The following is a 25,215-nucleotide window of genomic DNA, read 5'->3' as shown; positions in this document are numbered from 1 at the left end:
TTCTCTAAAATTTCTATTGAGAGAAAAATAAGAGAATATTTACAAATAAATTTTTTCGTGATCGAGACGTAGAAGCCACAGCCTTCAGTTCCTGAAATTGGTTTCCACGATCGGTAGCCGTCATTGTATCTTTCTACGTTCTAGCGACCGTAGTACAGTGGTAGAGCATCCGGCTACGGTTCGCAAGGTTGTGGGTTCAACCCCCAGCCGGGTCATACCAAAGATTCCCAAAATGGTACTTGATACCTCTCTGCTTGATGCTCAGCAACTAAGAGAAGGATCAAGGGTAAGTGGAGAAATCCAGGGAGAAAGAGTGGCGCCCTCCCCTACCTTCGGGTAGATAGCTATCGAAAGAGGAGCCTTCGGGTCACCTCCGACTGCGGTCGCAGACTTACTACTTACTACGTTCTATATTACTATATATACGTTATATATTACGTACTATATTCGAGATTTTCAAATTGTAAAGTAGCTAACAAGAATTTCATCATAGCTAGACTGCACGGCTTCCCTCTGATATCTTTGGATATGTGCATCGTGTATAAAATTCCCTTCCGAGATGATATAACTCTGTGTTTCTTTTAGTTTTAAAAACTTGATTAGCTTGATTAGAGATCTTTAAATTTCATTAAATTTGAATTAGAAATTTGAATGGCTAGATGCTAATACAATCATTGGATTTCCAAACCTTTTCAAGAAAATTGTAACAGACTACCCAAAATTTTGGGTAAATTTCGGACGGGAATTTTTTACATGATTACAGTACATTCAAAATTAAAACATAACAGGCTGTTTCACATCAGAGACGATCATCAGATGTATGATGGTACGATTGTAAAATTACATTAAAACATATCAGAAGGAAGGCTTGCAGCCCACAGCATAATATAATGTTCCTTTTTTTCAAAAACAAGTTCCTTACCACTTTGATCTTGTTTTTTCTCTGGCTCTTTATCATCACAAACATTCTGCAATATGGCAAAATCTTTCAACTCCATCATCATACTAACCATAGTATGTGCTAATTGTTCAACCATTGGTTTCCCCTTCTTATCATCTTCCTCGCTAAAACGATCTTGAATCTCCTTGTAAAGGATCTTAGCAGCTCTTTCTACTTCTTGAATACGGAATAACTGTCGTTTGTTGTTCTTAACATATGATTCATACTGTAGGCGTTGTATTTGGCTCAATGTGGGAATCTTTACGTCAGGGTTCACCACGATTTGACTGGCAATCTTTTGCTGACGAGGTTGACATTGTGCATGTTGATGGTAAGGAAACATTAGTTTTTCACGCATGCGCTCAGAGACTAAATGTGTTCCTTCGTTACAGTATTTGCAATTACGTTCACCACGTAAACCATCTGGTTTGCACACGTGACCTGGTTTCATAGATGACGTCATTGTTTTGATCACGTGATCTTTCTCGTCGATCAACCTTTGTAATCCTTGCTTCTCTTTCTGCATAACACGAAGTTCTTTCTTCAGTTTCTGGCAGTCACGGAAAGCTTCTTTAGAAGGCCCATGGTTGAACACTTTCAATTCCTTAATACGATTCTTTAAAGCGCGGTCAGCTTGAACCTCGTATTGTCGATTTAAAGTTCTTTCCTCCTTCAAATACATTGTATTGGATTTGTTCATTCTTTTCATTTGGAGTTCAACTTCTTTCAACATTGAACGCGCGTGCTCTTCTTTACGCTCAACAGAACCCATCTCGCTGATCATTTTCTCCTTCTCTTTAACAACCAACTCCAACTTAACAACGCGGTCTTTCAAATCTTGTACTGTCTGTGATTTGTCCTGGAATACGTTATCTTTCACTCGATAACCATACTCGAATAAAATTCGTCGTTGCTCATTTATTGATTGTTGTGTTTGTTCATCAAATTTCTTTTCAAGTGCGAGAAATTTCTCACGATACGCATTGCACATGCGCGTCTCGTTTTCCAATCTCTCATCACTATTATATTTATGTTGTTTCTCTATCTTGATCATCATCTTAAGCTCGTCATTTTGTTCGTCTAATCGATGACGATCTGCATACAGGTAATCACGCTCTCCTTTGAATTTCAAAATCTTACGATTAAGCATGTTTACTCTACGTTCCATTTTCTCATATTCACTTGGGTTCACCATATAATGGAGTTGTTGATGCATGGCGTTGACTTGTTGTACCAACATTTCAGCATTATCTCGGTACTGTTCAAGCTCTTTAATCTCAGCATCTGCAGCCTGAATGCGTTCTTCATAGCCTGTTAACTGTGAATTATTCTTATCGTTACAAGCTTCCAAAGCGAACCTCAATGTCTTAATCTCATTCTTCAAAACTAAATTCTCACTATCGTAGTTTTCGAATTTATGCAACATCACATTACGGCACATCTCTTTGATGACGTCAGCACCTTTACCAGTAGCTGTAGGTTGCACCAGTTTCATTGGATCCACCAATAAACCTTTATTTACTTTCCCAAGCATGTTACCGTTATTCTGGAACATGGTCATAATTTCTTTTCCCAAAATGGCAGCCATGTTATTGGTAGCTGGTTGAGGTTTCAACTGTTCCTTCATGGTGTATTTCATTGCTTTCTTCTCAAGAGCCATTTGCTTCTTCTGTTCTTTTTCCATATTCTTCATCAGTTTCTTCCCATGCTTAGCCACCTCTTTCATCATCTCCTTTTCATTCTTTTCAGCCATTTTATGAAGTTTCAATTCGTGTTTTTCTTCCAATTCTAACTTCTTCTTCAAAGCTTTCTTTTCTTTCTTGGCTTGAACATCTAATTTCTTACATTCTTTCTTCAACTTCTTGGCATCTTTAGGTGATGACATTGCCTTGATGCGTAATTTCTTCAATCTCCTTTGAAATGGGTTCTCCTTTTTCTCCTTTTTCTTTTCCTTCTTTACTTTCTCACCAACATCTTCTAAATCACTCTCATCATCATTGGAAATGTCAGAAACCTCTACATATTCAGATCTTTCAACTTCTGATTGGTCGCCAAGAATATACCTGCTTTCGTCACCAGAACTGCTATCAAAATTAGATCCAGTATCAATGAACTTGGCTACATTAGATTTATTGGTAACTATAACTTTGGAAACGTCAGATTTGCCAGGAAAGCCAGAGTTAATTGAACCATCAAACACTTGGTCATTATCTATTTCTTCTTGTTGGATTTGATGTATTTGATTCTCAACAACCAAGATTTCTTCATCATCCTTGTTAATCTTTGTCTCCAAAGCTACAACCTCTTCATCTCTGGACGTTTTCAATTTCTCATATTCTTGCTGCAATCGTTGCAATTTATCCAGTTTACTCAAGCTGTCTTTCATTTTCAAGATTTTGACATCTTCTTTTATCTGTTGTTTTGCTTTTGTTTCCTTTGCTTTCTGCAAGGCTTTTACTTCCTTTTCAAGCTGCTTTTCTAACCTTTCTTTTTCCTTGTATTGTTTCTTCAGCTCCTTGACTTTGACAGCTGTCTCCTTCTTCAAGGCTTTTCCCAAGATCTTTTCCTCCTTAGCTTTCAAGGATTGCTCATTCTTCTTCATCTTCATTTCATGCTTGAGTAAGACTTTTTCTTTCTTAACTTGTTGCTTCTTTGCTTCTCTCTGGTCTTTCCTATCTTCTTTCAACTTCTTGATCTTCAACTTATTCTCTTTAGTAGCTTCTTTCTCCAAAAGCTTTATTTCCTTCTTGTCAAAAGCATCCTGTTTCTTAGAAGCCTTTCTTTGCTCTTTCTTGCTTTTGAAAAGCTCTTTTTCGTTCTTTCTGAGTCCTTTCTGTTGTTTCATTTGAAGGTCTTTCAAACGCTGATACTCATTTTGGGCTTCTTTATTCAACACCTTAAAGATACTGACATCCTCGTCCTTCTGGGCAGTTACCAAATCTTTCTTCAAGTCTTGAGCTTTCTCGTTATTCATTTCAACCAAGACTTTCAAATCTCGTTTATTTCCATGAATCTCCTCAATTCTTTTCTTGATGCTCCTAAGTTGGTTCTGCCCTTCTTCTGTCACTTTATTCTCGATCAGTTCTTTTGCTTTAATCTCCAATTCTTGCTTTTGTCTGCATTCCTCAGCCATCTTAAGTCTGAGATTAGAAATCCTTGCTCTGATCTTCTCATGAATCTCTTTGTTTTGGACACCTTCACGACGGACCGTTTGGAGCTCTTCTTTAACTTTATCAGTTTGATCTGAGTTCATCAAGACTTCTTCACGAGCTGCAACTTCATGTATTTCTTGAGAAACAACACCTCTCTCAAGTAACATGGCATCAATTTCAGTTTCAAATTCTTGTTCTTTGTGTTCACAATCTGCAGCGTTCATCTTGACTTCCATCAGTTCTGTCATGTCGCCACTTTCATTTAAAAGAATATCATCTTCTTCATCTTTCAAATCTTGTTCTTGTTCATTTAGATCTTCCATTTGAAGATGTTGAGATTTCAATTTCAAGCGAGCTTCCTCAATCTGCTGGTTCAATTCCTCCTTCCTTACTCGATATTTTTCAATCTTTTCTTGGTGATCAGAAGGGACATTCTCCTTGACTAGTTCTTCAATCACCAGCTCGTTTCGATCAAATTCCTCCATCATATCTGCGTATTGACGTTTTCTCTCAGCTGCAGCCTCCTTTAATTGATCAACTTTAGCTACAGTTTCGTTTTGGACACGTCGGATATGCTGGACTTTGCTTTGTAACTCGCCAGAGAGATCTTCAACATAAGTATCGACTTCACCTTGAATCTCCTGCTCCTTTGTCTCCAAATCATCTCCTTCAGTTTTCAAATCATCTTTCTGTTGTTGGATCCTACTCTGTTCACCAAAAATGTCTCTCAAATCACCAGAGATTTCGTGAAGTTCAGCTTTTGTTTCATAGTCAATTTCATCATTAATCAAATCAATCTCTTTCTCTTTCAATCGATTCTTACTAGCAGTTGTCTCTTTACACATTGCCAACGTCTCATCTATCTTCTTCAACTGTTCAGCATCTGTCAATAGAAGAGCCTGTTGGACCATTATTTCACGTTCAATTTTCTCAAGAGACGCTTTTTCTTTCTGTCTTTTCTCATCTTCTTTCTCCTTCTTTTTCTGTTCAGCTTTCAACTTCTTCAATCTCTCCCTCATATCTCTGGCTTCTTTACTCTCTTTATATTTCCCTTCCTTTTTAATTCTCTCTAACTCCTTCTCAGCTCTCTTACATTCATCAGCTTCCATTCTCTCGATCTCTCTCTGTTGTTTCTTTGCTTCAGTTTCTTGCATTCTCTTCTCACTCTTCAGTTTCCTTAATCTTGTTTTCATTTCTTTCTCCATTCGTTTCTCCTGTATCTTTCCTTCTTTCTTTAATCTCTCCATCTCTTTAACAGCCTCCTTCTCCTGTTCTTTTTCCATCATGGCAATCAGCTTCATTTTTCCTTCTGCATCTTTCTCTTGCACCAATTTCTCTTTTTCCATTTCTCTCAACTTCGCTTCCATTTCCATCTTCTCCTCTCTAAACTGTATCTGTTCTTCCCTCTTTTGAGCTTCTGCTTCCTTCTTTGCTAATCTTTCTTTCTCTTTTTCCATCCGTTCCATTTCCTTCGCATTCCATTTGGCTTCTTTATCAGCTCTAGCTTGTTCAGCTTTCATTCTCCTCAATTCTAACCTCTTTTCTTTGGCTGCTTTCCTTTCTTCAACTCGTCCCTCCTTCTGTAATCTTTGCAACTCCTTCCTGGCAAGTTTAGCTTGCTCTCTCTCAACAGCTCGAATCTCTTTATCTTTCTCCCGTACCTCTTTGTTGTGCTGCTTTATAAACTCTTCTCTTTCCTTCATCTCTTGTCTGGCGTCTTCTTCCATACCGACATACACAACGTGTCTGTCTTTCAATGCTCTAGCCAGATCCTTAGCAGCCTGCTTCTTTCGTAACTTCTCTAGTTCGGCAATCTCCTTCGATCGTTGCTTACCCTCTCGTTTCTCTTTCTTCTCTTGCAATTTGATCTTTTCCAATCTCTCTTTGTTTTCTCTTTGTACATCTTTATCCAACATTTTCTGATACTTTTTATCCTTACTGACTGTTCTCTTATGGGACATCTTTTCAAGCTCGCGAATCTCCTTCTCTCTAGCTTTAGCTTCCTTCTCTTCTTGTTTCTGAGCTTCTTGAACCTTCCCCAGTCTTTCTTTATCTTCCTTCTGTTGTTTCTTCTTTGTAGCTAATTCTTCTTTCTTCAGTTTCTCTTCTTCCTTTCTTAATTTCTCTCTTTCTTTCGCCATCTCAGCATACTTCTTCTTCAATTTTTTAGTGTGTTCTTTTGTCACCTTCTTATACTCATTATCACTATCTTTCCATTCTTTAGTAAACTCTTTCTCCTGTTTCTTCATATCTTTGGCTTTCTGTGCAATCACTTTCTCGTGTTCTTTATCTTTAGCTTTCAACTTATTCAATTTCTTCTTATGATGCTTAGCCACTTCTTTATCCATCTTCTTGTCCTCCTTCAATTGGTGCTTTTCTTCAATCTTGGCCATCTTTTCTTGATGTTTCAATAATTTCTTTGCTTTCTCGTGTTCGTATTTACTCTTCTTATCTTCTTTCGTTTGCTCTTTCCTTTTGTTCTCCTCATCAATAGATTGCCTGTGTTGTTGAGCTCGCTTCTTTTTATTCTCTTCACGTTCTTGTTGGATTCTTAACTTCTGCCTCTCAGTTCTTTGTTTGGTCACTTCAAAGTTTTCCATGGCTTCTTTAAAATGTTTACTCTCCCTTTCAAAACCAGAACTATTGAATTCGTCTAAAGCCTTGATGTTATATTCTAACATCTCTGCAAATTTACTTTTGCCGGGTTTGGAATCACTATCCGATTCGGATTCGGATTCACCGGAATCGTCCGATTCTTCATCGCTTGAATCTTCCCAGTCACTTCCCAATAATTCACCTTTCGACGTCTTCGCAGTAGATTTAGCCTCTGTGACTAATTTTCCTTGTTTCCAAACAGTACTCGGAAATTCAGCACTAGAGCAGTCATCTTCCGTTTGTTTCTCAGGCTTTTCCGCTGGTTTGGTTACGTTAACTTCTGATTTTTCAGTATCTATTTGTTCTTCTTCTATAGTTGAGTGAGTGACACCGAATAGTTTTCCGGCCATTCTGAGAGCATGTGCTTTTAATTTGTCTGTTGGCAGTTTAAATTCTATCCTTCTACCACTTTTTGTCTCCTTCGTCTCCTTCTCAAGATGTCTGATCAATTCTTTCTCCTTACGAATCAATTCCTTCTCAAGTAACTTTGCTTCGTTTTTCTTTTCCTGATCATGAGCTTTCATATCAGCTTTCTCCTGAGCACGATTGTGGGTGTCCATTTTCTTTGCTCGCTTGGCTTCTTGAATCAATTTTTGACCAGAGGACTTGACTTCGTCTTCTATACGTCGCATAAAAGTATCCCGTAATGTCATATTGGAGGTGCGTCCACCGAATTGAACTAATAACTTATCGAGGGCACTTCTCTTTCGATTACGAGACATTGCGATGATCGTTTGAACGGCTAAATCAATATCCTCCCGATTATCGTTGATTCGTTTACCATTGATAGCAATAAGACGGCCTTCAGGATTACGTACTTCTTCACGAAAAGGTGCGCCTCGGAGAGACATCAAGGCTCCATTTTCATAACGAACGCATCCTTTTAAACCTTTAATTTCAGATGCTAATTGATCATTTAACATCAAAATATGTCCTTTCTTGGATCGAATTTCTTCCCATATTGGTTTTCCATCCAATCCAAGACAGATTCCATTGACGTTGATCAAATGGCCATCTTTGTCATATATTTCATAGCGGTTATCCAATGATGTGATATCAACCAGTGACTTTGAGGATCTTGAGGAAGATTGCTCCAAGAAGGGTTTACGTTGTGGATGACGCCTGCGTTCTGCTTCTTGGACGGCTTCCAATTTCCGGATAGAATCTTTGTCTTGTTTTTTCTTCAAAGCAAATTTCTCTGGATCAACACCATAGGTTGGGTCTCCAGCACGAGTTGAAATACCGAGTTCCTTTTTATCCTCCTCAGTCAAAAAACCATTAAATTTGTTGACTTTTTCCAAAGCTTTTTGTTTTCGTTGTTCCAATTTTTGTAGCATTTTAATTTCATGTTTGTCACCAAGTCTCAAAGCGACTTTCTTTCGATCTTGGAAAGACAGTTCTTCGATTTTTGGTGGTGGTCGTTGGTAAGCACGAACTAGAAATAGAGGAAAGTTTGTTCATTTCTTTCTTGTTCAGTCTTTCTAGGAAAGGTATTTACAAGATTTCTCTTTTTAGCGTGCTAAATTTTGAAATTAAGTAATCAATCAAAATTACGGTACTCGTAAGGAGTCATTCCCAATCAAATTCTTTTCAATGTCTTTATCATAAATATTATAAGGTTGAAGTTTAGGATGATTGGGTGCCCATTAATTTTATACTTTTACGGCTTTGAAATCAATCTAGAGGTCTGGGAATGAATATAAAGGGTTTTTAGTCACACTTACAATTTGCTTCATCGCAATCGGTAATATCTTCACCATACTAAATCGTAAATTAAATTTAAAGATATAAAGTTGTAAGTTGAAGAGAGCATCATCACTCCTTTTTAGCTAGAGGACGATGAAAAAATGCTCAATTTACCTATAGCAATCCAAAAGTTCCCTAAACAATCAAATGAAAAAAGTTGAGCTGAAAATAAAAATTTTCGATAATAATTCGAGAGACGGACCAAGCTCCGAGCTGGCCGACTAAAAAAAGACTCTAAATTGGTTTAGTCTTTTTTCAAAGTGGCTGTACCACAGCACTATCCGAGTCTTTTGTCATCTTAGCGCGTTTGGTTGTTTAGGCAACTTTTGGATTGTTTTAGGTAAGTACGATATTCTATTTTACTTTATGTTTTCTTTCCATTTTCTCAAACAATTCCTATCACTACTTTTGCGTTTTATAGACTTCTAAGAGCTCAATACTCCTTATGCACTCTTTTTCAAAAAGATTATTTAACTTTTGCTTCTCAAACTACTTTCATAAACTAATGAATGAGTGGAAAGACTAAGAAATCTACTTAGCGACCGTAGTGCAGTGGTTCGCAAGGATGTGGGTTCAACCCCCAGCTGGGTCATACCAAAGATTCTCAAAATAGTACTTGATGCCTCTCTGCTTGATGCTCAGCAATTAAGAGAAGGATCAAGGGTGAGTTGAGAAATCCAGGGAGAAAGAGGAGCCTTCGGGTTGCCTCCGACTACGGTCGCAGACTTACTTACTTATAAACTATTGAATAAGCTCGAAAAACTAAGAAATTCACTAAAATGACAAAGTTACTCACATAGTGAGCATCAACAACTTCACCGAAGCGACAATGTCGAGCTTCCATTTTCCTCATACAAGGTTGAATTGAAGGCTCTTTAAAAGCCGGTGGATTACCAAAATAATCCATTTTTTCTTCTACTCAGTTTTCTTGATAAAACTGCTCACTTTTTTCACAAAATTTCACTTATTCTTGATCAATAATAACACTATTTTCAATCAATTTAGATCAAGCAAGAACTTGAAGAAGTACTTCTACTTTTTTCAAGTTCTTGAGCGCGAATGAATTCTTAACTTTCAATGTTCTTGTTTTTTGACGTCAGATTTTTTCTATGATTATTTGACGTCACTTTCTTATTGTGTTTCAAGGCTACGTCAATATTTTTTCATCGACTCCATAGCACGGTAGCGCATTTTGATTATTTTTCTTAACTTTATAGGAAGACTCTAGACTACGTCATATCTTCCTTCGTTTCGAGCGTAAAACTCCTACTCTTAAGGATATGACCACTGCTCTTGTTTTTGATATCGAATTTTTCCGGATACATCGCATATACGCGATGAAACAACCAATTAGCTGTGTTTTAAGCATTCTTTTATTTGAAATTTCTATTGATAATCTTCTTTTATTAAATTAAAAGATTCTATTATGTTTAATCCTATTAAAAAAGCTAATTCCCGGTGAGGGTCACTAGTGGGCGCCTAAAGCAGTGCCTATTGACCAAGAGTAAGGCCTTAAAGCCTGGAGCTGTATATTATGTAGACTAGAAAGACTCAGGATCCAAAAGATTATTCCATTAAGCTACAGACATACTAAAGTATATGGCCCCTAAAACGGATACGGCCCCCAAAACGCAGGTCGTCATTAAAATGAGGATTCTGATCTGTAGATTTATCAGAATGAGAAAATTTTTGTTGCGGACCTACCCCGGTGGAGGTCCTATAAATAAACCTTTGTTCGTAAACGCCATCCAAAAAGCGCACAGCTAGAGATTTCTATTCGCTGAGCGCTTGTACCGTTCCTTTCGAGCAGCACAATATTGAAAATATTTTCACCCAAACCCTGTTTATTCACCCAAGAAAAAAAACAACGCAAAAATCAAATGGTTCTCTTTTCTCTGATTGGCTGATAAAAAAGAAACGACAATCTCCCACGAAATATATTGAGATTTTAGTGTATTTTAACGTTTTTCAGAATTTAAAGTTCGGGCGAGAATTGCTATTTTAGCACTTCCACTTTCTTCCATTGAATGTTTCGATTTTAGAGGTGTTTGGTGGCTTCTAGGCTATATTCCAAGCCTCATTCGAGCAAATTTGAGCTTTTAAATCCTGAGATCCTAAGCTCCTAAGTTTTAAGTCTCATGTTAAAACTCAGAGTTAAAACTCTACTTTCCAACTGTAGTTTAAGGCGCCTAAAAATCAATTGTGGCGTTCAAAATTACACCGGGAACTCCCCTTTGTCTCAAATATTTCTTGAAGGATTGGAGGTGTACCGCTTAGCGCACACAATAAAACATCTTGATATCCATTGTTTACTTTGTAAGAACTAATTACCGAAAAGTATATGGCTGTCTATCAAGAGTTACTGAATTGATGCTTATAAAGTAGATGCTTATAAGAAAAGTGAAAATGCTTACATCATGCGCCAACCATTGTTTACTTTGTAAGAACTAAAAATCAATAAAAGTCGCAACAAAATAGATAAAACAATTAGGTGCGCGGTGCGCGCGAGCATTTTTTAACCGTGGCGGCCCGCTTAGAATCGGAAGAAACATCAACAACATGAATATTTTTCTGGCGAACAAGCCCGTTACGCGAAGCAACAAAAGCCCCTACAGGGCTAGCAAAAACGTGTGCACGGTGTTTAGTAAGGTAATTAATTTTAAATTATTTTTAATAAATTCTACTTTATAAACTACAAATTGTGGTCCGAACTGATATCCGATATCCCCTTTCCATCGGCAATCTCTTCCCCTAGAATCAATGTTGGAGTTGAATTTTCGGACGATCAACATTGATATTGGGGGAAGGGGTTGACAAAAAGCTATGTCTGTTTTTTAGGCGTACAGACTTTCGTGAGGTCGAAAAATCGCGAAATTTGCGACATTTACATTCGTGAATTTGAGGAAAAATGTTTTTCCCGAACATATTTTTTCGCGAATCGTTGGATAAAAATGAGAATTTTCGAAAAAAAATTGTCTTAAAAGTGAAAAAATATTACAACCTCTAAAGACGGTTGCTCTTCGACCTTAAAGGCATTAAAGGATGATAATATACCGAAAATTTGATATTTATTACGATTTCGAGGTTTTATATATAGATTTCCAATTTTTTTGAGAATATTTCATGAGCATAAACTTTCGCGAATTGCCATGTTAAGGATTTTCAATAACATTTACGTTCGCGAAAAAAAGCCAAAATTCGGGAAAATCACGAAATTTTCTGCTCACGAAAGTTTGTACGCCTGCTAAAGTATTTTATGTTTTCGTAACGAAGATAAGGTAACTGTAAATATCATCTTTGAAGATATACTCTTCATCTGCTTGATTTGAGAACTTAAGCATACACGAGCCTGACCAAGGGGCATACACTTGCTTATAAAAAAAAACATGTACGCAGAGAAAATCTTTTCATAGCCCTTTTTTGCTTGTTTTTTGTCGACTTTTACACTTTCTTGTACGCATCAAGGAAAAGAAAAAGTATCTTAAAAAACATTGGGTTTCATGTATGAAATAAAGGTTTGAACCAAACGATATGAATTAGAAATTTTCTTCAACCGAGGGGGTGAATGAAAAAGTACATACTTACCAGGGGGTTTAACCATTTGCGTACTCGTGCGTACAGGGATGGGAGGGGGTACTTGATTTTCGGACCAAAAGTAGACCCCGCCTAATTCTCCACCCAGTTTTACTGATACGTTTCGCACCCAAAACGCGTTAGAACCTAGACCCTTCACTGATACGCTTCGCACTCAAAACAACTTAGAACCACACCCTTCCACTAATACGCTTCGCACCCAAAACGCGTTAGAACCTAGACCCTTCACTGATACGCTTCGCACCCAAAACACCATAGAACTACACCCTTCCACTGATACGCTTCGCACCCAAAACGCGTTGAAACCTAGACCCTTCACTGATACGCTTCGCACCCAAAACACCATAGAACCACACCCTTCCACTGATACGCTTCGCACCCAAAACGCGTTAGAACCTAGACCCTTCACTGATACGCTTCGCACCCAAAACACCATAGAACCACACCCTTCCACTGATACGCTTCGCACCCAAAACGCGTTAGAACCTAGACCCTTCACTGATACGCTTCGCACCCAAAACACCATAGAACCACACCCTTCCACTGATATGCTTCGCACCCAAAACGCGATAGAGCCTAGACCCTTCACTGATACGCTTCGCGCTCAAAACACCATAGAACCACACCCTTCCACTGATACGCTTCGCACCCAAAACGCCATATAACCACACCCTTCCACTGATACGCTTCGTACCCAAAACGCGTTAGAACCTAGACCTTTCACTGATACGCTTCGCACCCAAAAACACCATAGAACCCCAAACCCTTCCACTGATACGCTTCGCACCCAAAACGCGTTAGAACCTAGACCCTTCACTGATACGCTTCGCACCCAAAACACCATAGAACCACACCCTTCCACTGATACGCTTCGCACCCAAAACGCGTTAAAACCTAGACCCTTCACTGATACGCTTCGCAACCAAAACACCATATAACCACACCCTTCCACTGATACGCTTCGCACCCAAAACGCGTTAGAACCTAGACCCTTCACATACGCTTCGCACCACCCTTCCACTGATACGCTTCGCACCCAAAACGCCTTATAATCACACCCTTCCACTGATACGCCTCGCACCCAAAACGCCTTCAACCCACACTCTTCCACTGGTACGCTTAACACTCAAAATAAAATATCGAACCAAGATCTGCCTTCTGAGAAATAATTTTTTGCACCGAAAATGAAATAGAGCCCTGACGTTCTCATTTTTCGGTGTTTCAACGAATACGGAATAGAACCGTACCCCTTCACTTTTCTCTGATGTACCCTATCACAATAGTGCCCAGACCATCGGTATTAGCGCTACAAATGCTAACAAATGTGTCAAGGGAGTGATTTACAGTTATGGTTTCAAAAGTAAAGCCTTTTTATAAGAACAATTCTATAAAAATACAAGGCTGAAATTTGGCCAAAACCTAAGAACAAGTTTCCTCAGATTTGCTGAGAAGCACAGATTTCCATTTTAATAAATAGGACAAGGACATTTAAGTCTGAAAAACTCATAAAATTCAGAACAGCCCAGCCAGAGCCATAACTTATTGGTGTTTTATAAAAAACCGTATATCTAAGCATAGGCGAAGCTAGATACCCTGCAAAATTCATCAGGGAGTGCACATGCTTATGACATATTCATTATCTTTTGATAAAACAAAGACAATAATTACAGTGTCGTAAAAACCGCTCTCATCCGTGAATTTTGCAGGGTATCTCGTTACGCCTATGCTAAGGATACTGCTTTCATATGTTATTTTACTAATGTACACGGTTGTTTAGTAGCATCATGGAATTATTATTGACACTGGATTAACAACTGACTGATTTTTACTGGTATCTCATGTTCAAGCCTTCTATGCAGTAATGACATTATTGTTCACCCTCCTTCAGCCATTAAAATGATATTTCATAGCATTTTCACTGCACTTCTCATCAAAATACACTTATCCAATTCCCAAATGAGACTTTAAGCTTTCCTGCGAGACTCAAACTCATCTAATTAATTGCTATTTATACGTCGTTATGACGTTTTAAAATTCGAGAAAGATGCAAAAACATGCTATTTATAAGAAATTGACACCAGAATTTTTTAAACTTCAACCTCAAAAAATCCACCGTGCCACCACGTGCCACCAAAAGATTTTCATACCACAGTGGAGCTATGGGACTCACGCCTAATGTTTGTCAATTTCAGCTCTTCTCGGAGAAATATTGGAAAGTTATTCCCAATTTAAAATTTCGTGTCTTTATAAGCATTTGATTTGATTTTACTCGTCCTATGATTTTTTTCTCACACCAGATTTCATAAATGTATCTGCTTGGTATTCTAGCATTTATTTTTAAACTTTTTGCTAGCAAAAGTATGAATAGAAAAAGTTAGAGACCATTTAAGAAATAAGAGTATTAATTATTTTTCAAAATCAGAGTCCTTCGAGCCGCCATGACATTTGTCCTTTGCAGACAAATCCAGTACATCGATTGTTTTCTGAAACAATAGAAAGACAATACTTGGCTCTCCACCGTTTCATTCGATGTTTATCCAGAGTCTCTATAATAAGTCCATGGTAGCATAACTACTCAAACACTTTGTGTTGGGTGATTTTTTTAACCTACGCGGAGCGCTTAATAACTACTTGTTGTATAAAAAAGGAAATTTCCTAGATTCATTAGGGATAAGAAAAAGACAAACTGAGCTTTCAAAATGGGTAATCAGATCAATTAGCTCAGGAAAATTCTTTTTGATGATGATAAAACGAGATGACGTCAAGATAAGAATGCTACTGGGACACCATTTAAGCGGAACTAGAATACTGAAAAACGCGCGCAAAATTAGGAGATGTTTGCCCAACTTCCTTATACGTAAAGCTATGAATGCTATCCTTGGTCGCTCTAGGCTCCCTGCTGGGACAAATTTCCGTCAAAAAAACACGTCAAAATAGTGGTTTCAATAACGCCACTATCGAAAAACACCTTTAGAATGTTAGAATGGTTATCTGCATCACCAGTCAAAATTTTGCGTGAATCGCATTAACATAAACGAAATCATCGACGTTTTTCGTTAACGACGTTATTGAAGCCGTCTGTTTGAACGTGTTCGTGAACGATTTTGTTTTTGGACGAATTTTGTAACTTAAATATCATTGTTTTGCCGATATCTCGAATTAGGATTATTTTGAGTTTTTGGCACAACACTTCTTGAAATCCTCTCGTCAAAACGCTTCTTCTCAGATGTACATGACTTTCTAAAAACGATGGAAACTGGTGGGCATCGCACCTGATAAGGTTTTTGACATTCCTTAACAAACCTCAGAAAATCTCAGCACCAACCAGAAATAATTAGCTTTTGATATTCGGCAGTTATGTTACCCTAGTGACCTTCTATGATCTGAGTGAAAAACATTTTTAAAAATAATAAAATCTGAGTGTAAAAACCTTTTTAAAAATCTTTTTTTTTTCAATTATAAAATCAACAACATTTTTTGAAAAATCTGTATCACTCAGATCAGACCTTTCTATGAGGGGAAGCTGTGTTGATAACTTCAAGTCAATCGGACCATCCAATCCCGAAATATTTCCGCCACAAGATCAAAAACCCCCGGTTTTGCTATTTTGAGTAAACTAGCTTTAATAAAAGTATTTATTGCTGTTGTTTGATTCTAAGATAAACATCCTAAAGTACCGGCCCTGACTATAAGATACAAAGCCGACCTTACGGTACCGACTATATTATAGACTAGATCCTAACATCTCTCTTAATACAATGAATAATACCATCAATAGTTTAAACGTTCACATCATGTTTCAAACTGTTTTTGCTTAAGAACCTCGCGTCTACTTCTAGTTGTGTATCTCATCTCATCACTGTCTTTTACGCTTTCCTGTTTAAAACCACTCATCTCCATATTGTAAGGTACTGTTCCGTCTGACTCACGGCCAGAGTCTGTTAAATCATACTAAATAGTGTCTGATGCAGAACCTTCTGAAAGCTCATTTTCCTTGGGATTGGGGTTTGAGGGGCCCTGGTGGGGAGCTAGGGGCAAGGGGGGCCCTTTCTCTAGGTAGGTGACTAGGTGTTGGCCTGATGATTGTAAACCTTTCTCAGTTGATTTATTTTCTCAATATTTTGCCGTTAACGTTTATCGTGTATGATCTTGGGGCCACTCAATCTAGGACCGTTCCTTTTGCTGACCATTGTTTTATTTTAGCGTCTTGTATTGCCACTTTACTACCTGTAACAAAAGGTTTTAGTTTTGTAATTTGTAATTTCATATAGTATGGTAACTTTTCTCGGATAATCTTTGTTAAGATTCCTCTGATGCATCTCAGTCTGGGCTCATGAATTTTGGGTAAGTTGTCTGTCAACTGTCGACCCATAAGAAGTTGTTTTGGTGATAGTCTACACTGTAAGGGCGAGTTTCTAAGGATAAGTAGCCCCATTAGAATGTCTTGGTTGGATCTAATACACTTTTTCGTTCTTTTGACACTCTTTATCATGGATTCTACTAACCAAGTCAGATGTTGCGGAAGATAAGACGTAAACCTCGGCCACAATGAATAGTAATTCGCAACAATTAAATAGTTCTCTCCTCCAAAATAGAATATATCGCTACCCACTTGTTACCGTGCTCTATCCGGTATGCCTTGATGCAATGATGGACTCTTTGGCTTTGATGACAGTAATCTTGCACAAGTTCTACATTGTTTCACGATTGATTTAACGTCCCTAACCATGCTGGGCCAAAAAACACTCTGTCTTGATCGTCGTTTTTGCTCGCACTTTTCTATCCCGTTGTGTCCAGCGTGTATTCTAGTCAGAGTTTCCAGTTGCAGTTTTTTCGGTATAACTATTCTATCTCTAAGCATCAACAAATTGTTCAAGGTTCAATATTGTCAAATTAGTTCTATGCTCTCAGTATGGTGAACACTGGTTGCGATTTATTAGCCAGCCATTATGAATGTGATATTGAACTTCTTCTAATAGTTTTTCTGGTTTAGTTTCTTTGGACATTTTAGTAAGCATTTCGTTGGAGGCTGGTAAGGTAGTTATAACGTTAATAATATCACTTTCTGATGGTTGTGAGCATGGTGCTCGCGAGAACGCATCTGCATCTATAAAGGTCTTTGCCTAGTACGTATGATACTGTAAAATTAAATTTCAACATTCTCATTCTTTGAATCCTGGGTGATAGTTCAGAAATAAGTTTAGTGTTCAAAATAGGAATGAGGGGCTTATGGTCGCTTTCTAAATTGAAATATTGTAGTCCTTGTAGGACGTTAGGATGTTATCTATTTCGACTTTGCCAAGGCCTTCGATACAGTTCCACACCGCAGATTACTCAAGAAACTCGACGCATACGGTATCAAAGGATACATGTTAGACTGGATCAAATCCTTTCTGTCGGATCGATATCAGTATGTCAAGGTAAATGGTAAACTATCCAAGGAAGGTAAAGTACTCGGCGGTGTCCCACAGGGAAGTGTTCTTGGTCCATTAATTTTTGTGTTATATATCAACGATCTACCTGAGGTTACAAGCTCTGATATGTACCTCTTTGCAGACGACACTAAGCTTGTTGAGGAGATAAATAGTGCTGAAGATGCCATTCGCTTGCAACATGATACCGACGCAATGGAAAGATGGTCAAAGGACTAGCCACTCAGATTCCACCCAGATAAATGCCACGTGCTAACACTGGGAAAATTTTGGAACATCAAACATGCCCATCCATACAACATAGACGGGTTAATCCTGGAGCACGTGGATCAAGAAAAAGATCTCAGAGTGATTATCGTCGGGGAACTGAATTTTGAAGAACACATCTTTGGTAAAATCAAGAAAGCTAACTCAATCGTTGGTCTGATCAGCAGAAGTTTTGACTTTCTTTCACCAGAAATGCTCCGCACTCTTTTTATAGCGTTCGTCCGACCTCGTCTTGAGTATGCTCAAACCGTTTGGTCTCCACGACTCATCAAACACATCGATGCCATCGAGAGTGTTCAGCAAAGGACCACGAGACTGGTTAGCGGGTACAAGAACAAATCTTACGAATACGGTCTCCTTAAGATTAACCTTCCGATACTGAAAATCAGACGTAAAATTGGCAATATGGTTGAAGTATATAAACATCTTCACGTTTATGATAAATCATTGGCCTGTCAAAATTTTGTCCTTCGCAAACGCCCGAAACGTCAGCACGATTACGAACAACAAAGAAACTTTGCAAATGATGGTGTCAGAGGGTATCAAACAAATTCGTTATTCTACAGAAGTATTGACATATGGAATGGTCTTGGAGATGATGTTGTAGCTGCAACATCTGTCGCCAACTTCAAAAAAAAATTGCTCACAGAATGGGAAAAAGATCTCCATAAATTGTAAAATGTTAAGCATGATTGTTTCATATAGGTCGGTAGAGCTGGGAAATATATTAATGTAAATAAATAAATTGTAAATATAAGTTTATTCTCGTCATTCCCCAAGTAGCAGCTAAATTCTCTCACCCTATGGGACAGTAGTTTTTCTCACTTCTGGATAAAAATCTTGAAGCACAATCAACAGACTTCCAATCGTATTTATGTTTCTGGTATAGTATTACACTTATTCCGTTGATTAGATTCCCATCTGTCCCCAAGACTTCCCATAACACTGTTTTTAACCTCCATTAAACGTTTTTGTGTGATCTTCAGTCACTAAGCAATCCTTGAAGTGGTTCAGCTGATTTAGACAATCTTGGACAAAAACGAGATAGTTGTTGTGCCATTCCTAGGAAGCGTTTAAGCTCTGTAACATTTTGTGGGTTAGGGGAAACGTTTATTGATTCTACACGTTCGTTTAGTGGCTTTATCCTTCTGATAATATAGCAAATTCCAAAGACTCTACTCTGTCCTTGTTAAATTCACATTTGTCAGCATTTAATGTAACTCTGTTGTCCTTCATTCGTCCTAAAACTTTTCTCAATCTGCTATCATGATCATGATTTCTTCTACTATTGGATGCAGCATGCGATCAATCTCCATTCGCAATGGTTCCAGTAACGGAATTTGAACTTTTCTCGGTGAAGATAATGTGGAATGGTGTGGCTGATTCGTCGACATCAATGTGAAATAGCCCTCCTTTCACTTGCCCTAGACTCCCAAAATCTCTTTAAAATGTTTTACAAAGTCATTCTCACTATTTATAATTTTACTTTTGATCTACTTTTGGTCTTCCACCAAGTGGATTCCTGATATGATTGTAAAAAAGCTTCAATTCCTGGTTGTCCAAGTAGTGGAGTGGGTACTTGGTCACAGACGTATATCACTTCAAACGTTGACTTTTGCCCAACTCAGGCTCGTAACAAAACACCCGTGTCATTTAAATCTATGCTTATCTGGTCCAACCATATGGTCCAACTAACTTTCGATCATGATTACTCAAATCTTTCAGCTGGATTCTGAATAAAGGTAGATGTTTTTTTTCTCCAACAACTCAAACGTCTGCGGCAATGTCGATCTTCATTTTGATTTTGATCAAAGTAACTCTAGTTACTTTGATTTTAGAATTTGTCTTCTCTATCTTCATTGCGACTTGATATCTGTTCTGATTGCAGTTAGTTGATCTTGTCAATTCCCCCAAGAAAAAAGCTCCTATCTCGCTTTCCTCCCCTTGGATATATAATTAGTCTGTATTGATACTATCCATATTCCAGGTTTTATTTGATGGTCCTCTACACACTGAACTTTGAGAGAAATAATTAGAACCTTCACATCGAAAAGTTTTCTTTTCCCTCGCTAGGCGATACACTCAGTGGAAGGGTGTGGTTCTATTGCGTTTTGGGTGCGAGACGTATCAGTGGAAGGGTGTGGTTTTAAGGCGTTTTGGATGTGAAGCGTATCAGTGAAGGGTCTAGGTTCTAACGCGTTTTGGGTGCGAAGCGTATCAGTGGAAGGGTGTGGTTCTAAGATGTTTTGGGTGCGAAGCGTATCAGTGAAGGGTCTAGGTTCTAACGCGTTTTGGGTGCGAAGCGTATCAGTGGAAGGGTGTGGTTCTAAGATGTTTTGGGTGCGAAGCGTATCAGTGAAGGGTCTAGGTTCTAACGCGTTTTGGGTGCGAAGCGTATCAGTGGAAGGGTCTAGGTTCTAACGCGTTTTGGGTGCGAAGCGTATCAGTGGAAGGGTGTGGTTCTAAGATGTTTTGGGTGCGAAGCGTATCAGTGAAGGGTGGTTCTAAAATTTTTGGGTGCGAAGCGTATCAGTGAAGGGTCTAGGTTCTAACGCGTTTTGGGTGCGAAGCGTATCAGTGGAAGGGTGTGGTTCTAAGATGTTTTGGGTGCGAAGCGTATCAGTGGAAGGGTCTAGGTTCTAACGCGTTTTGGGTGCGAAGCGTATCAGTGGAAGGGTCTAGGTTCTAACGCGTTTTTTGGGTGCGAAGCGTATCAGTGGAAGGGTGTGGTTCTAAGATGTTTTGGGTGCGAAGCGTATCAGTGAAGGGTCTAGGTTCTAACGCGTTTTGGGTGCGAAGCGTATCAGTGGAAGGGTGTGGTTCTAAGATGTTTTGGGTGCGAAGCGTATCAGTGGAAGGGTGTGGTTCTAAGATGTTTTGGGTGCGAAGCGTATCAGTGAAGGGTCTAGGTTCTAACGCGTTTTGGGTGCGAAGCGTATCAGTGGAAGGGTGTGGTTCTAAGATGTTTTGGGTGCGAAGCGTATCAGTGAAGGGTCTAGGTTCTAACGCGTTTTGGGTGCGAAGCGTATCAGTGGAAGGGTGTGGTTCTAAGATGTTTTGGGTGCGAAGCGTATCAGTGAAGGGTCTAGGTTCTAACGCGTTTTGGGTGCGAAGCGTATCAGTGGAAGGGTCTAGGTTCTAACGCGTTTTGGGTGCGAAGCGTATCAGTGGAAGGGTGTGGTTCTAAGATGTTTTGGGTGCGAAGCGTATCAGTGAAGGGTCTAGGTTCTAACGCGTTTTGGGTGCGAAGCGTATCAGTGGAAGGGTGTGGTTCTAAGATGTTTTGGGTGCGAAGCGTATCAGTGAAGGGTCTAGGTTCTAACGCGTTTTGGGTGCGAAGCGTATCAGTGGAAGGGTGTGGTTCTAAGATGTTTTGGGTGCGAAGCGTATCAGTGAAGGGTCTAGGTTCTAACGCGTTTTGGGTGCGAAGCGTATCAGTGGAAGGGTCTAGGTTCTAACGCGTTTTGGGTGCGAAGCGTATCAGTGGAAGGGTGTGGTTCTAAGATGTTTTGGGTGCAAAGCGTATCAGTGAAGGGTCTAGGTTCTAACGCGTTTTGGATGCGAAGCGTATCAGTGAAACTGGGTGGAGAATTAGGCGGGGTCTACTTTCGGTCTGTAAATTTAACTTTGGGCGCCAAGCGTATCAGTCACTCTCACTGATAGGCTTGGTGCCCATGGGCCCTGTAATGTCAACCTGATCCTGTTACTTTAATGTCAAAAATTTTCGCGGCCAGAATTTCACAATCAAATTCCCGTGAAAAAAGATCAAAGGTACTCAAATTCGCGAATTGTTTTTGTTTTTGTTCACTTATCAAAAATGTTCAAATACTCTCTTTTTCTGAGTTTTTATAGCAAGGAGCTTTGGCAATCATATATATAATCTTTCAATGTCCACTTTATAAGAAAAACCAAAACAATTCTTTATTATATCATCATAAAAAAAAATTCGCGAAATTAAATCCCGTGAAATATTACATTAAGAGAAATTAGCCCAATTAGCGAAGTTAAATTCCCATAAAATACTCAAAATTGACTTGCGAAATTTTCTGACATTATAGTAACACTTCCTCTTAGTAACCAAAAACGTACACTGCATGAAATAAGACGTTTACGCATTTTATCATTGTTGTAAAGTTGATATTTACTAAAGGTTTACGCAGCGTAAACCTTCTATGAAGTTTATGCATGCAGAAATATCTTCTCTGCGCAAGCGTAAACTTGATGTGAAGTTTACGCATGCAGAAATATCTTCTCTGCGCAAGCGTAAACTTGATGCGAAGTTTACGCATGCAGAAATATCTTCTCTGCGCAAGTGTAAACTTGATGTGAAGTTTACGCATGCAGAAATATCACTTCTGCGCAATCTATATTTTGTTAAAAAGAGTAACGAGTTTTACGCAGGACTGTAAAACTAAACTTTCGCAATAACACCTTCATTGCGGCATAATTTGCTTTTGTTTTGTATATTAATGATGTTAAAAAGACGCGCGCTATTATGAAATGTGTGAAAAACACCCACTCGTGAAAAAGTTCAACATAAAAGATTGTGTAGCTGTTCCTAGTAAACAAAGGAAGTGACGAAGCCAACGGGGTGTGAAAAGTATGCATCAACATTTAAAGGTACATAAGTTATTTCAATTTGATATCTATGAAATCGCTTGTATAATCAAAAAAGAAGATTTTTAATATAAAAATGTCCATCAAAATTATTTTTAAAAAGGCTCTGGAATCTTCGGAATTTCATGCTGTTAACTTTTTTTAACTTTTTAACCAATCAAAATGAAGAATTTGAATAAAAGCTTTCTCTTCTCTCTCTCTCTGAAAAACTTATCAAATTTTGTGAGATTTTTGTTTTTGTGTTTGAAGAAGTGTGTGCTGCTAGAACTTTTCGTAGAAAACTGATTTTGATTTTTTGTATCTTTTTTAATATTCTTATGTATTTTCTTTTTTTAGATAAAAATTGATGGAGTTGAAATGAATTACAAAACAGAATATAATCTTGTATCATCATAATAACTTCAAGGAAAATCACAATGCCTGGAATCACAAAAGCAAACCTTCAAGGAAGCGGTCTTCGAAGCCTTCGAAACATGATGTTGGATTGATTTTCAATGAGAAATAAGACAAAAGTAAAAGATCAAATGAATTTTCAAGCTTATTTGCGAATGGATGAATTCTATGAATTGACTTATTTTTTGATTATTCGAAAACTGTTATCAAGGTGGTTGAAATACTGCATTGGAAATCAATTGGTTGAACACTTTGCTGTTGTGACCTGTCATTTTCAACTGGTAGAAAACATGTACAATACTGTAGTAAAAAACTTTCAATAAACTATTGGAACATTAAAAAACTTAGTCAAACTTAAGGTGGGAGTCACATGAAGAATGGAGAAAATTGAAATTTTACATTTTTCATCATAACTTTTGAAGCAGAAAAGATTTCTAAATGAAACTTTCCAGAAATGTAATATAACAATAGACAATGTGAAAAATTAAAAAAAAATTCTAAAAATAGCCAAGACGGGGGTAATATCAGCCAGGGGGTAATACACTATCAAAATACTTTGGAAGCGTTTCAGAAAAATCTATAAAAGCTATTCCAAAAATTTTTTTTGGAGGTTGCTAGTATTTGGATAAGCTGTGGAATGAATGGATGATTTTTTCAAAATTTCATTCCAGGGGGTCTGGAACCTAAAAAATGGAAAATTTGAGTTTTAAAGTTGAAAATTGATTTTTCTAGATTTTTTCAAAAATCTAATCCATTCATTCCATAGCAAGCCATAAATGGAGCAACTCCTGAAAATTTCATGATCATAACTCTTTCCAATCCTGAGAAAACGTTGCCAAGGTGTGCGAAAACCCCCTGAAACCTATTTTGAGAAAACGGTCCGTAAAGTCAGAAGTAGATATATATCTCTATTTCTCTGTAATAAATCGACCGTTTTACAAAATTCTTTCTCTGTTTGACAAAAATGGAATAAAGTTCTACTTTATATACTTTAGAAAAGGCTTTCAAATATCAAAATAGTCCAGAAATTCCAAATTATCACTTTCACGTGATGTGCGCCAATCCTTAAAATTTTGCGCCAAACTCCACGTCAACATTGATTTAAGTCAATTTAGTGTGTTTTCACAACAAATACCATATTTTCAATGTAATAGATCATCCTAGTATATTTTCCTCACTGATTCTATCAGTCATAATAGTTAATTTAAAGTTGATCTGTTGTGATACAAGAATCCACTTGGACATCTAGCCGTGCACGATTTCTCCTGAATGTAAATATAATCCAGCCAGAGCAGAGGGGCGCGAAGGGAGTGTCGCAGACCTTTAGCTTTAATAATTCATCACACACAATTGTTAAACCAGCCTCCAGGCTTTCAATTCCCTAAACACTTGGACCTTTAAATAGATACATCATTGAATATGCCTTTCGTCTCTTTGTCCTTCAAAGTTTTTCGGTAGGTGTCGTCGTCAAACTAAGTTCATATCGGAAACGTTGAGTTTGAGAATCAAGTCTTTGGTTTCATCTAACTCAAGCTTTCCTAGTTGAGAAGAATGCCATTAAAGAGTAAAAAATGTCATCAGTCAATCCAACATTTCCCAATTAAAGCAGCTTTCACAGTCAAAAACACTGCTGACTGGCAGGACAGCCTCCAAAATTTGTATGTTTTTAAAAATATCACTTCTTTGGTTACCATCTTTGATATTAGGAAATCTCGCGAAAAAAAGGCGGTATTGACTTAGACGCCCGAAAAGGGCGTAAAAAGATCTTTCGTTTGGTATGTCATGATCCTATGTTTAGATCAGCCATAAAGAAATCGGGCCCTAGCAACGGGTATGACTTTTCGTTGCTAAGGAAAATACTTTAGATCAGGGTCTAGAAAAAACCTTATATCTCAAGAAATATAAATGCTACGGCCTTAAAATTTTCAGGGTGTATTCAGAAAGGGTAAAGGGTCATTAAACGCGCAAAATCCCGAAATCGATAATTTTTTCACCAAATCTCAAAGCTTCATGTGACTCCCACCTTTAACCAAAAAAAACTTTGGTACACAATTTTCATTAGTAACTGAGATAATTTTGGGTTGTAAGACCTTGAAATATATTTTTGTAATTTTTAATAGTTTAAACTAAGTCATTTGAATAAATAAAACAGAACGTCTAATCGACTAGACTCAACGTCATTTCGACCTCAAATATCCGTCAAACAGACACCCAGAAAGACATCTCAGGGACGTCTGATAGGTCTTTCATTTCAGTACGTCTGTCAGAAGTCTTCGAGACGACTGGCCAGGCGTCTTGTGGGAGGTCTTCCGAGATCATCTCGTGTCCACTGAGATGCGCGAATATAGTTTCACCTGTTTTAAAGGATGCGTAAAACTCAAATTACTGCACTGTAAATATCACATATGCGCACTGACAG

At 38.1% G+C, this 25,215-nt stretch overlaps 1 protein-coding gene across 2 annotated transcripts in view; it reads right to left on the bottom strand.

Annotated features, from left to right (window-relative positions):
* Positions 1–922: 922 nt before the first annotated feature.
* The window catches only part of LOC136817763 (trichohyalin-like), a gene marked incomplete at its 3' end in the record, with an annotated part of 37,230 nt that continues 12,937 nt past the window's right edge, over positions 923–25,215 (bottom strand). Inside the window, 3 exon segments of one of the 2 annotated variants that reach the window (XM_067074084.1) lie at positions 923–8,182; positions 8,472–8,508; positions 9,290–9,497. In XM_067074084.1, the coding sequence (XP_066930185.1) occupies positions 923–8,182; positions 8,472–8,508; positions 9,290–9,400 (7,408 nt within the window). 2 annotated transcript variants of the gene reach the window in all.

Source organism: Clytia hemisphaerica, unplaced genomic scaffold (assembly GCF_902728285.1).
Source record: "Clytia hemisphaerica strain Z4C2 unplaced genomic scaffold, Clytia hemisphaerica genome assembly, whole genome shotgun sequence".
NCBI lineage: Eukaryota > Metazoa > Cnidaria > Hydrozoa > Leptothecata > Clytiidae > Clytia > Clytia hemisphaerica.
This window is presented reverse-complemented; position numbering and strand designations above follow the sequence as displayed.